Source organism: Apus apus, chromosome 4 (genome assembly GCF_020740795.1).
Source record: "Apus apus isolate bApuApu2 chromosome 4, bApuApu2.pri.cur, whole genome shotgun sequence".
NCBI classification, from domain to species: Eukaryota; Metazoa; Chordata; class Aves; order Apodiformes; family Apodidae; genus Apus; species Apus apus.
The window spans coordinates 23,349,376-23,363,338 of NC_067285.1; the positions used below are offsets into that span (position 1 = coordinate 23,349,376).

Consider the following 13,963-nt stretch of genomic DNA (forward strand, 5'->3'; position numbering starts at 1 on the left):
GGCATGGACTTTATTATGAAATAATTTTTTCATACTTTGACCCTTTTGGAGTTTTGAAGAGGCATAATATATGGTTTTGCAAAAGTGAAGTGCAATCAAATTATGGCCAAAAGGCCAACTGAGGCCTGCAGAGTCTTAGAGCACAGACCATGAACGCTCTTTCCTTATAATTGTAGCATGAGGACAAGGCTGATCAACTACAGGCTTTTATTGCAGACAATGTAAACAGGGATGAATTTACGTCCTACTAAGGCAAAATCCTTCTAGAGAGGAGAATTAAAATAACTGCAGATTCTATGATTTTTGCACTTAGTTTTTACTCTATAAATAACTAAAAATTGCCAGAATAACTTTTATTTTTAGGGCCCTAGAAATTTGCCAAAAGTGTCTCTTGAGCAGTAACAATCATTACTGTACTAGTTATTTCTGGTTAATGCTTGGATTCTGTGGATTGGATTTGAGTAACTGGTTTTATTGTTTGCTGCCACCGTAAAATCATGCGTTGATGAAGATAGTACAAGAAAAATGTTGCCAATACTATGGGTGGTAGTATGTCTGGTGTGACATGCCTTTTTCTACAAGCGTGAAATGTAAATTTGGCCTGTAAGACCCAAGAGCATGTGAGTGTATTTGTCCTTTGAGGAGAGGTCAAGGAAGAGTTTTGCACTTACCAAAACGAGGGCAGGTGTACTGAATAAGAACTCAGTGAACAAAGTCAGAGGAAAAGACCTTATCTTCTCAGTAGTATTCTTTAAAGAGTTTCTGCTTGTCTTGGAGACATAACTAAAATACTGCTCTCAAAGTCAATGATAACATGAGAAGAAGGATTTCATCTATCTGGGGATTTTTTAAATTCAATCTTAAAACCATGAAGCTAGAGCTTTAAGAATATTGAGTTACTCAGGTTCTAGAAACAATGTATACATTTTGTCATGTGATGCCTATAATTTAATAGAGCACTTGCAGGAATGCCCATAAAACATCTAGTGTACACAAACTGCCTAGAGGAGAAAAAATAACCACAGTCCATCATTAACATTTTAAGCTTTAAAGGAGTAGTTATCTCTTGTAGGGAACATAAAGGAATTTTCTGAAAGCTTAAAGACCTTCCAGATTCCTGTCTTCAGTATGAACACCATCTTTGAAAAAGGTCTCTCTTGAACTTGATTCACTTCTTTTAATGAATGGTTTATCAATATAATTATTTTAAAATGTTCAAATAAAAATATACTTTTAATGAAGTAATGAAATACATTACAGGAAAGATTGTTTAGTGTATGACAGTAGCACTGCAGAAGGGACAAAAATGAGCAAAGAATACTGATCTGAAGCAAAACTTCAATTGGTGGAGTATTACTATGTATACATAGAATCATAGAATGGTTTGGGTTGGAAAGAACATTAAAGATCATCTAGTTCCAACCCCCTGCATGGGCAGGGACACTTCCAACTAGGCCAGGTTGTTCAAAGCTCCATCCAACCAGGCCTTGAACACCTCCAGGGAGGGGGCATCCACACCTCCTCTGGGCCACCTGTTCCAGTGTCTTAAATGAGAGAGAGAGAAATATGAAAAAAAACACAACAAACAAAACAAAACATCAAACTGCCCCCTGTTAAAACTGGAATAACATATAAACTTTAAAACTTATGTGAGAGCTTTCCTGAGTATCTCTTAATATTGCTGTACTCTTTGTTATTTCTCTCCTTTTATTTTGGCTTTATTTTGGTCCAAGTCCTGTTCCCATAGTTCTGATAAGACCTTTCTACTCCTTTTACATGGTTTGCTGCTTATGTGAAATTGTATGTGTAAACAACATTTGGCCCCTCCTAACATAACGCCTAGATACACTGTAGAAATGGGAAAGCTGATGTCTAAATTGCGTAAATACTTAGAAGAATCATCTAGTATTTTTTTTCTCCAAACAGTGATTGTGTATTTTGGTTACAGTTATGCCACTACCAGTTTTTTTACTAGAAGTGGAAAAGCAAATTTAAATACTACTATTTCACAAATAGTTTCCTAGTGTTATACCTCAACTTTTCTGTAACGTGTAATCTGTTAAAATATTTTAAAATGCAGTCTATATAGCTGAAATACAAAAAGGACAGTTATCAACATAGTGCAGTATTGGATTAGATATCTCTAACATACTTGTTAATGTGTATAGTATGTTTGTTTTTACAAAAGTCTTATTTACTTTGGGAGAATATACCATCTTAGTTTCTCTATCAGACACAATGAACGCAGAAAGCAATACAGATTAAGAAGGATGGGTGGTGGGTAGGAAGTTGGTGTTGGAGGAGGACTCATGACTGCAATCACATTCTTATAATGGGAAGCCTCATTTCCCGTTATAAGTGTGTTCACTCAATTCTAATAATCAGTCTGGAAATTTCTAAATAGACTTATTCCTCTTTGTGTTAGAGCAGTGTGAGGCTTCATGGCTTTTCACTGTGTTGATCATGGCTGGAGCTACAGTGAACTATATACTATAGACATATAGATTTCCTTTACATTTCAATCTTTTAAAATATTTTTTAAAACTACTCAAAAGGGCAGCAGTGCTAGTTTGTCAAATATGTACTTCTGTGCTAACGCTGAGATGGTATTTACTGCCTCACTTCAAAATAGACAAGTCTGGTAATTAACCAAATCTGTAACTCTGAAGTAAAAGCCCTGTTTCTTAGCCCAGTGAACTGGTCATCCATTTAACATATGTTCTGTATACTTCTGAAGAACGGATACCAACATTGATTTAGAAATAAGATGTTCAATGTAGAATGCAGATATTGAATCAAGATCTAGGGTTTGAATGGTTTAAAGAAAATCAAAATTTTTCACACCATAGAATGGGAAACTTAGAGATAAGCAGAATGCCTGTAATGGTATATGCATTACATATGGCAAGAGGAGTTATCGGTGTGGTTTACATATAAGGATTTTATGTCCTTGAGTGTTTGAAAACAGCATGGATTGAGTACCTCAACTGAATAATGTGCCAATAAGTTCTTCTGGTATAATGTGTCTTCACAGAGGTCTCATCATAATGTCTAACAGTTACAGATTTGTTTAATCCCCAAAATGTAGATTGTAGTTTATTTTGCCTTTGTTCTTCTTCCTACATGGTCCTGAAGTACTTAAAGACCTAGGAGTCACAGTCTGACCCAGAATCCCATTATGTTAAGTGCTGAGGACCTGTTCTTTAAATGGAGTGAATATATTAAAGACATAAATTGTCTCCTATTATGCACAAGTATCTATCTCTGCTAAACAAAGATCTAAGCTGAAATGATACAGCAGCCTTCCTGCATGTACTTCTGAGCTCTCCATGCCACGGTTGTAGATTAGTCTAAATCCAAGTGTGGCTTGTTAGAGAACTGCTGTACTTGATGAGCCAAAGATCCTTCTCCCAGAATAAAGTATACCTGGAGTGAAAATTATATAAATACCTAAGGCCAAGCATCTATAGAAGAGGGAGTTAGTCTTTGGTCCAGTCAATTCCTTATCCTGTTCTACAGCAGTGCTTGGACCAGTTCAACTCCAGATGTAAGACCTTTTAAAAAAATGGTGACCTGCTTTATTCTTGGTTGTCTTTGTGTTGCAGAACCTTGAGCAATGTGAGGAGAGAATATTGTTTAAAAAAAAAACACACACAAAAACAAACAAAAAACAACAACAAAAACAAACAAACAAAAAAAAGCAAACTTTGGAAGAGAGGACATACGATTTCAGGCTGGACCTCTCTAGAGAGCCAGAAATGTAATTTTATTCCAGGAATAGAAATGTTCTCCTTTTTCTCGCATTATTATGCCCAACAACATTGAAACCTGGTCTACAAGTCTTCAGCCTTGGAACTGTAGATTTTCTGAAATACCCTTAAAAGCAGTGGCAACTCCAGCTACACAGAGAAAACTGCTGCTCCAGTGAGCAGAACACGACTTTTTTTCCTGAGTGTGTAGGAAGCTCTCCATGAGATGTGTGAACTTAGTTAATTGCAACCTGTGCTGCATCTTTTCTTTCTTGAGCAAAATGGCTTTAAAGTTAGTGAAAAAAGCCTTATCTTAAGGCCCGATCTCCGCACCAGATAGAGTTCAGGCCAGAACACGGCATACAAATGACTGTGCATGACATCCTATTGTACGTAGAGTAGGGGAAGATGTATACTGGTGTATTGCAAGCTATTTCTGTGGTCGTCCAACCTTAAAGACCTAGCACATTCTGATGGAAAAGCATTCAGGTGGCAAAGATCTTTTCACACTGAATTCAGAGGAGAGTTGGTAACTTCTGTTTCAAGGCTTTTTGCCTGTGGAATAGCTTGTAATTACTACATTGTGTTTGTGATAAATTTAATTTAATAAAATGTTTCAAAGGGGAATAAATGTAGGTACCTTGTTCTCTTATGACTCTATTAGAAGTGCTATCCAGCTGTTTTAAGGTTAAGTTGATTGCAGCACCTGCATGACAGATGGTTAGTTGGCAGAAGACTTGTGAATGACAGTTTTGGGTCTTCCCACATGGCGGTCTAGAATTCCGTGTGATATTTATGATATTCTCTATGTATATATTTCAGAAATACTTTTATTGCAAAGTTGATCGCTCTTTACTTTTTCTCTTTGCTTCCAAGAACTTCCAAAAGCTGTTATCACAGAAGGTCAGGAGCACAAAAACCTCTCCTGCTAGTCTTTTGGGGAAGTGGGATGGCTAAAAGTTTTAAAAGTCTAGGTACAAAGTTTTTGAAGGGAAATGATGGAGCAACTTCAAAAGCACTGAGGGAGAGAACAAGAGTGGTTACTTTTCTTATCAAGTCAATGTATTTGAATAGATGACTACTAGTGAAAAGAAGTGCTGGCAGAGAGAAAGGTTACAGGAAGATATTCCAGATTACCTTGCCTATTTCAAACTACATGCAAAAAATAATTGAGCAATGAGATAGGAAATATATATAGGTTAGTTTGCTTGAACAGTTTTATGTTAGCATAGCATTTGTGTAGAGTTATGTAGAATAATTTAATTTAGAAACTGTTAGCAAAGGTTGTGTTTCTGCTTAGGTTTGACCAGCAGTTGTCCCTGAAGAACAACCATGAATATGCTTATACCAAGAATACCAGTAAGGGAGAAAACAGCATGGAGTTTGGGGGTGACCAACAGCAGTCCTCGGTACTAAAAAAAAGGTGGATCTTCACATTACTGTCTATAAAGGATTAATTTAGCATCTGTGCCTTGGAAATATGCTGGGGAAACTAGTAAATGGAAACAGTTAAAGAGACTTGAGAACGCAGAGGTTTGGAATAGTGGAACACATGAGACATAATCCAGTACTTTGTGTGAATTCACACAACCTCTCAGAAGTATGACATGCTTAGCTAGAGAAGAGAGATGCATAATTTGCTTTAGGCTTTTCCTTGTTCTTTTTGCCTTCTGGAGAACCTCAAAAACTATTATTTAAGTACCAGACAATGAGTGAAATAGGTAAGTAAGAACACACTTATTTGTAGAATATTTTTGGATGCAGAAAACTTGGAAAAAAAAAAAATTGCTCTGCAGCTTAAATGGACCCACCATGATACTGTATTTTCCAAGTAAATATATTGTAATTGCCTCAGTGTTTCTGATAGCATTTGTTTTTCTGAACAGGAAATATGGTGACATGGTTGTGTATATTTATGTGTGTGTATACTCTGAACAGTCTACGCTAAATATGTCTGTGTGGTATACACACATGTAACATAATGAAGAGATTTAAAACAGTTAATCAGAGTATTAAAGATACCCAGTTCTTTTAAATGGTTCTCTAATTTAAAACTAGAAATAGTGCAAGAAGTCAGTATATTTTTTTGATGAGGATCACTTTTTAAAGTATTTCTAGTATGACATTTTTATTTTTTTATGGAGGCCAGGTTGTGTTTTTGGAGGGTACTATTGTATAATTGCTGAGAATTAGTGTTTTAGCTTGTCAGCTAAAGAGCTGAGGAGTTCAAAATTTTTACTGTTGCAAATTTTAATTTTAGTCAACGTCTGTTAGGGAGACATTAAATAGATTGGTAATGATGACACTGTTGAATTAGGAGATAGATCACTACACTAGGGCACTTCAGTGACAATTAAGTTTTCAAATAACAGACTATAGTGCAAGCATTTGCATAGCTGCTATATATTCACCTGGTGACCAGTGACACTGACTTCAGAAAGATCAGTTCTGGGATGTTGTCATAGACCTTCTAATAAATAAATAAAAATATTTTCACTAACATCGTCCATGGGTTTGTGACTTGCTTTTTGGATGAAATGGAACTGAAATTGGTCTTAGAAATGGGATAACATGATTTTGCAGCTCTTTGACTCTGATTCCACCAATATGTCACTCCTTAGGCTGTAACAATAAAACATAAATAGGAAGCTGGTGATAAAATTTCAGACTTGCTTTTGATTTCTCCCTCTGTATTTTGCTAACATTGCTTTAGAAGGACTTTATACTTCTGGTGGCATTGTATAGTTCCAGTACTGTGATTAAAATAAGTATATAACATGCTGATTAACTAAACAGTACACTAGAAGTGCACTATGACTTATGACTCATCTCCAAGAAACAATCATGAGAATTTGAACAGGATATTATTTATTTTTTCTTATATGCTTTGTAAAGAATAACTGTGATTGCAGCTGGATGGAGCTTCTTGGTAAAAAGAATCTGTGCCTTGCATTTTGTTGCTAAGAGGGATGAGAAAAGATAGTTAAAGTTATAAAGATCAGAAATGTTAATAATTTTATTTATGATGTAACTGCTGATTCTGGCACAAAAAAGTTTGTTATTGTGGGCAACAGGTATGTTTGTTCTCAAGTGCTTCTGATATCCTGGGTTTTTTTGTGCTATCCACGCCTGCAAAGCTTTAACCTTTCTGTGAATTACTGGCCTTCTACTTTAGTCATCCCTGACTAAGATGATTTTTAGGAGGATGTTTCTAAAATCAATACTTGGAGTTTAGATATGACATGTAAGAATCTAGATGCTAATTTTAAAATTTGAGGAGATTTAGATTTTTTTTTATACAGATTATCAGCTACTGTTATTACCCAAAACTCTTGCTGAATTTGGGGTCTCTCCCTTCTGCTTTCCATAGGACTTGGTTGCATAATCTTTCACTTGTTGCAAATCTAAGCTAACACTGCTCTTCATCATTACATATCTAAATACATTTTGATATTTGCCTCTAAGTCTGCATGTTCAGGTGGGAGCTAGAATGTGTGTCATACTCCACATTCTACAAATTATAGAATTGTAGAATTGTCTAAGTCAGTCAGTTATTAAATACTGAAAACTCTTTACATGCATATGCATGACATCTTATATGAGAATCACACCTGTTTCATTGCATGTAAATTGAAATAAATAAGAATGTATAGTTTGAGTCTTAGAGACTGTCACACTGTACTTTAACAAAATAATTTGCTTTATTTTATCAAGAGGATGCAAATGGTCAAATATTGTTGTTTCTTTTAAACTTAAGCTGTGATTTCTAATATTGGAGTGGTTAAAAGATAGCTTAACTGTTGTTTGTTTTAATGTAGTTTACAGTACTGAAGGTGTATTATAATTATTTATGTTTTGAGAAATATATTTAAGTTAAAAAACCTCATTAATACCAAAATAAGGTTATTTTAATGAAAAAAAATATGCTTTACAAGCTTTGTATATAAACTACTTGTAACACTCAAGTCTTTAAGTTGTACCTAGTGACTTAGTGAAGCAATAATTTGCATATACTAATTGAGTCATTCTAAATGTGTTGCTGTGTCACTCAAAACATTTTTATGCTGGGAGTGAAACTGGGTTGTGGTTTGACTTTTATTTTTTTAGAAACTTATTTTCCAGTGGACTGAATATATTAGTGATGAATGTGCTGTGAACTGTTTGTTTCCATGCTGGAAAAGTTTCATGACTCCAGCACACAGCATCCATCATTTTGTCAAAGTTTTAATGTTTTGTAGTAAGCCACCTAGGAAAGAAAGGAGGAGAAAAGAATGACAGAACAGGCAAATTATTTTATTCCATGCCAAAAAACTGACTGAATTGTGTCCCTATTTGCCCTTGGAACAATTAATGTGACATTTTCCCAAATGCCATACTAAATTTGATTGTCAGTTATTGAAATATATGTTTAAACCAGCAGTGATGCACCTCTAAATGCTTTCTTCATTAATGTAATTGAATCCTTAACCCACAACCTCTGACACATAACAGAATTGGAAAGCCTTTTGGACCATTTGGCTGAAGTTGTACCCTCTCTACAGTATCTCAGTTTGCTTGGAAACATGGCCTGCCCAAATGAACTGGTCTGCAAAGAAAAGGATGAAGATGACTACCAGAGGTACAGGTTAGTGTTTTCACTTGTACATATAAGGTATGTTTGGTTTGGTTTATTACTAGGAAAATATTGAACTTAAACCAACCCAGAGTCTCAAACAAGTATCTGTTCTATTCTGAAAGTATTGAGGCATATTCTGCCATATTCACATGGGAATTTGAGTAACCCCATTTCAGTGAGATCACTCTTGGGAACCCTATTTCAAGAAGCGTTTAAGTGCTGTAGAGCACATGTTTGAGTTGGGCAGGTTTGCACAGAATTTCCTGAACATAAGTGCTCGTGTGCCTACTTAGGGACTTTCCTTCTTCAAGGCCAAGGTAAGGCAACAGTTTACATATACTAAGGGTGTAAAAAAAAAATAAAAAAAAAAAATCACTGTACTCAGTTGCATTGTTTTCTGCTAACATGGTGATGAGTTTCTTCTACTATGGTTATCAAGGCATGATTAAAGAACACAGAAAAAGACTACTTCTGTATGGTGCTTCTCAGAGCAGTTAGTGTTTAGATTCACCCCTCTAATTATCCCTATGATTCTAATGAGCTAGATTACACAAAAGGTTATCTGGATATTAATATAGAAGCCTGATAAAATGCTATATGTCCAACTGACACAACTGAAATGCTGCTAAAATTACAGGGGTTATTTAAAAAAAAAAAAGTGATTGGTGATGGCAGTGTAGATTCAAAATCTGTGGACTATCTGCTGGAGTGACATAATTTTCATAGCTGTAATCTTTAGGTAAGTGAGACATTGATTATAAAAAAATATAAGAAAAAAAGTAATTGGATTTCTGTTTCCTTGCTCACAACTGATATAAGATTTTTGTCTTTATGTAATCCAAAATCTGCTGTTCGAATTAGTATAAAACAATGCAAAGTGTGGTAGAGATTGACAGCATGTTTATTGGGAAGTGGCATGAATTTGATGCACCTGTTTATTACTGGGAAATACTATTGGTTGAAACAGCAGCACAGCTGTCCTGGGTGTGCATATACTTTCTCCTTTGTTCCAAATTTTTGAGAAGTATTTCTAGGCTATCATTAGCCCAAAGACTTTTACATTCTAATGATTCAACTTTTGAATCTAGTTTAGCTGTAGGATTTTGGTTTTCACGAAGTAGACCATCTTAGATTGAATAAAATATTTTTCCATTGCTTTCACACCAAAGTGGAAGTTATGCCTACTATCCAGCTTATGAGAGTCCAATAATGCTGTCTCTATGTAAATTGATGTGGCATTTGCACTAGAGAATTGCTTAAAAAATGAATGATATTTCTACAGTTTACTGTTTTTCACTTTAAGTATGTTTTCTGACAATATGTTTCCTATTAATCATTTAAGCAAAAGTTATATGTTAAAGGAGCCATTCAGAGGCAAGAACCCATGGTTCATTTAGTGCTGTCTGAAAAAATTCTTTATTGATTGACAACCTCTGTGGTTATGTGATGTAATATTTATAATATGTCCCACAGCCATACATCAAAACAAGTGTGTCTGTTGTTTCATTTCAATGCAAAAGTGTTGATTTCAGGGAGGTCAAGGTAGTTTTAGGTCACATCCTGACAAACCACTGTGTCAAAGTGTGAAGTGATTGTGTTTATTCATTTGCTGGAAACAGTAACATTGCTTCTATTTTATTTCCCCTCAATTTTAAAAAAAAACCCTGGGTCATTTTTTCCATACTAACTAGGTTAATTAAAGCTCTCTTAAGAAAGAAGGATGGACTTCCAATTAGTTGAATGACTTATGGTTCTGCTCCTATAATGGAATCTTCCTGAACTTTTAAAATAATTGTTTGTTACATTGTACGGCATGTGTGACAACACTGGGCTCATAAACCAAAAGCATGCAAGCATCCATCCATACATCTGTTTTTAGGGGAATATATTTACCTACCTGGTGGAAAGGATTAAAAGTACTCTGCCAATTTTACTCTGAATAGCTAATTCAGAGTTTTGAGTACACATTCTGAAGCATCTTGGACAACACTTTTTTCTTCTTTACCCAAAATGTGCAGATTTATCTTTCAGATTTAACAGTAGCAAGCTGTCCTGAGTGAGAGAATATTTGTATTTTATTAAATGTATTGCTGAAATCTCAAAAGAAAGCATTTGAAATGGCCAATTTCAGCATTTTTATTGAAGTAATTTTAAAAAACAAAAATTGAGAAAATTTGTCACACAGCATCAAAAGATTGTGTTTCAGTGAACTTGAATTATGTAAACATTTTGTGTTACAATAAATTTTAACTAGTTTTATGTTGTTCTGAATAAGAACTTCTTTTTGTAAATTTTTGCATTGGAACCACAGCTTCATTTTTCATTCAACTTTAATTTCGTTCCTACTGAGTTCAATTAGAGTTCAAGCTACTTAATTCCTCAGCCAGAAAGAGAGAGGTGCTAGAAATCAAAGCTTTACTTAATCTTTTCATTTCAACAAACTGAAAAGATCTGTAAAACCCCCAAAGTCTCAACCTTAAAAAAAGGGGAAAATAAAGTTTTTAAAAACTCAAGGTCCAGTGATTTAATGTTGTATTAGTAACAGGATGAAAAAGTTTACATGTTTTAAAATAATTAGGTTTTATCAGAATTACTTGGCAAATGTATAAAACTATAATTATATATCAAGAAGTTAAAATCTAGTTCCTCACGTATTCCATTGGTATATCATTTCTACCATTTCAGTACTAAAGTTTTCCCATAGTTTTCATTAAGAATAGGTTTTATACAAAACCATTGCTGTGACTTTTTCTCAAAGTAATTATTTTTTTTCTAAGAACCTTAGTAACATTTGACTTGGATATTTTTTTGGAAATGTTATTCCTTCTTACCTTTCAGATGTGTAAGAGAACAAACTGATTAAAACATTTCTGTGTCTGTTACTGGAATTTTTTCTTGAAAAGAAAAAGAAATTGGAAAGTTCCCTTCTGCAGTTATTTTATAAGAAAACTTGTTTGGTTAATTTAAAAAACTCATCAGTTTTTCCATCATTGTAAAATGTCTTCAGTTTGTTTCTGTAAAAAAAAAAAAAAAAAGTATTCTAAGTTCTTATTTTTATCTTATTTTTTAAGCTTTCTGTATTTGGGAGATAATATTTTGTAACAGGATGTCTTGGGTGTGAGTGTAAGGAAAAGCAGAATAACTAAAATATGATGGTGATAGGAAAGTTTTAAAAGCTTTTGGCTCAAACAGGAAGCTAGAAACAGAAAAATAGCTTGCAAAACAGTGTGTCCTCTAAAATAACCCATCCTACAATCTCTGCTTTGAAGATTGTGTGAAAGCAAAGGTCATGACCTGGAGATCAAAGTAACAGAAGTCAACACAGTAATTGCTGGTTGCTTCTCTTGTACCCACACTTGGTCTGTCCTGTGGGTGTATTGTTTGCAGTGAAAACTTCAAATGTGGTGTTACTGAACTGTGAAAAATCTTCTGGGTCAGAATGTATTACAGAGCATTTGTGAATGCTGCAGGTGACCTCACCTATTCTCATTAAAGCAATATGATTGTGAAGGATGTATGCTATGTGTGAAATTTTCAGTGCTTGTTCACTCTTCTTTGCTCCTTATTGACATTTCCTAGAATGATACATTCATTAAATGCTCTTGACATGGAAACAAGGGCAAGTGGAAACAAATGCCTGAGTTTATTTTAAATTAGCTTGAAAGTACATAAATGACATATGCTATCTTGCGGGGGAGGTGGGGGGGGCAGATGATGATAACCTTATGAAGTCCTCTAACAATACAACAGCAAGAAAGGAAGTGCATGTGTTTTGTATGGATTAACTTTTCAAGCTAAATCAGCAATTCCCATCCCCCAGGTTTGATTCTGTGAAATGCTGGATCTTCTCTTTAGCCTTTTCAGTTTTCTTACAGTTTTGTTTTCTCTTATTGTGGTTCTGTATTTTAGTTAGTATTTTGGGTTTCTTTTGGCTGATGTGGGGGTTTTTTTGGTGTTTGGTTTGTTGGGTTTGGGTTTTTTTCTGGTTTGTTTTTTCTTTAGTTGTTTTTAAATTTGAGACAGAACCTACTCATCTTTTTTAATTAATCTTTTTATTGAATTTGGATGGTAATACAAATACATAAATATATATTCAAGAAGCAATAGGATACTTGAAGTCTTTGCTTAGTAATGAAAATAATATACTAATATACTTGTTTAGTATCAGCGAACTTGCTGTTGAGACTCTCTTAGCAGGAGGAATTGAAGTTTGTGGTACTTATGTATATGTTTTTTATGTGCTTAATGAGATGATGAGGATATTTTCTTCCATTTGTATGATCTAGGAATCGGTGCTACTTCACTGTTTGCATGAGTCCTTGTCATTTCTACAGTACCTGGAAGAAAAAAACCCTGTATTTGATACACATCAAATAGCCACACAACATCCATCTGCAACTAGCTGCTATACATGGTTATGAACAAGAGTTAGTATAATGTTTGTGTTCAGCTAAATGAATTGAAGTCTGTAATATCCTTGTTTGTCTGTACTAACACAGTGAGTCAAGATGTAACTATAATTATTTTTATATGCATAGGGAGATATTTTTCTAATTCAGAGTTTTTTGCTATATTAAGTGGAGCAGAGGATGTTAAAGTATTAGGAAGAGTTCTGGATTTCTGAGTGACTTGAGAGCCCCTCAGAATTACATGGTCATCACCAGGCAGTGTCAAATTTGCACAGAGACTATGGCCCTCTAATGTAACTCGTGCCAACATTATGCCGTCTCTTCTGGAAGATGGTTTATGATCTGGCTTCCTTAACTCCTCATTGAGGCAGTTTTGTTTCAGATGGAAATATTGCAGCCAGCTATATGATCCTTGGTGGGGGAGGGAGTTAAACTTTTTATGGTGAAGAAGAGACAATGACAGGAGATAATGTAGTTCAGTGCCATAAACATGTTTGCTAAATCCTTCTGATTTTTTGTTCCTCCCTCCCCATTTGAATGCTGATGTGACTTTGTCAACTTCAGGTTATTTATTTAGAAGTCAACGTGAAGGTTGTTTACAGCCACGTGTTGTGCATCAGGACTGACAAATTTCTTGCATATGTTTAAAACAGATTTGTTCCTTTTTTTCGTGTTGTCCTGTAAGAAGCACCTCCACATTCTCTTTGAACCCTTTTGCTTCACCTGTGAAACTCTCCTAAGATGGTGTGAACCATCACTGATTCTGGCAGGGGAAGGGAATAGCCCAAAGACTACATTTTAAGTAATGACTGTTACACCATAGAGAACTAGAAATACAGAATACACATATAGGGTAACTGATAGGTCTTAGTTTCTGTATTTGTAAGGTGGACATAAGACAAGTCTGTGATTCAGTGTATAGTGAGTCAGTATCACAGACAATAATTTCTTTATATAAAGCTAGAATTGTATTGTTTAATAAATAGCAATAGTTGATCTCAAAGCAGTCTTTGTTCTCTCCCTTTCTGAACTCCATGTTTCTTCAAAGGAAGGCTTTGCCCCAGTGAGCTTTTGCCAATGTCAATAGCAGCTGAATCCCAAACCAACTGCCTTCCTTTGCAAATGCCTCCTCAAACCTGTTCCTCTTTTCCAATATCTTGACAGGTCTGTGTAAAAACTGTTAAAATAGT

The 13,963-nt window shown here is 34.8% G+C and overlaps 1 protein-coding gene across 1 annotated transcript in view; it reads left to right on the forward strand.

The window, feature by feature from the left end:
* LRMDA (leucine rich melanocyte differentiation associated) overlaps nt 1-13,963 on the forward strand; it is a 641,174-nt gene that overhangs the window by 363,906 nt on the left and 263,305 nt on the right. Inside the window, exon 4 of the mRNA XM_051619408.1 lies at nt 8,234-8,373. Coding sequence (XP_051475368.1) covers nt 8,234-8,373 — 140 coding nt within the window. The remainder of the gene's footprint in view (nt 1-8,233; nt 8,374-13,963) is intronic.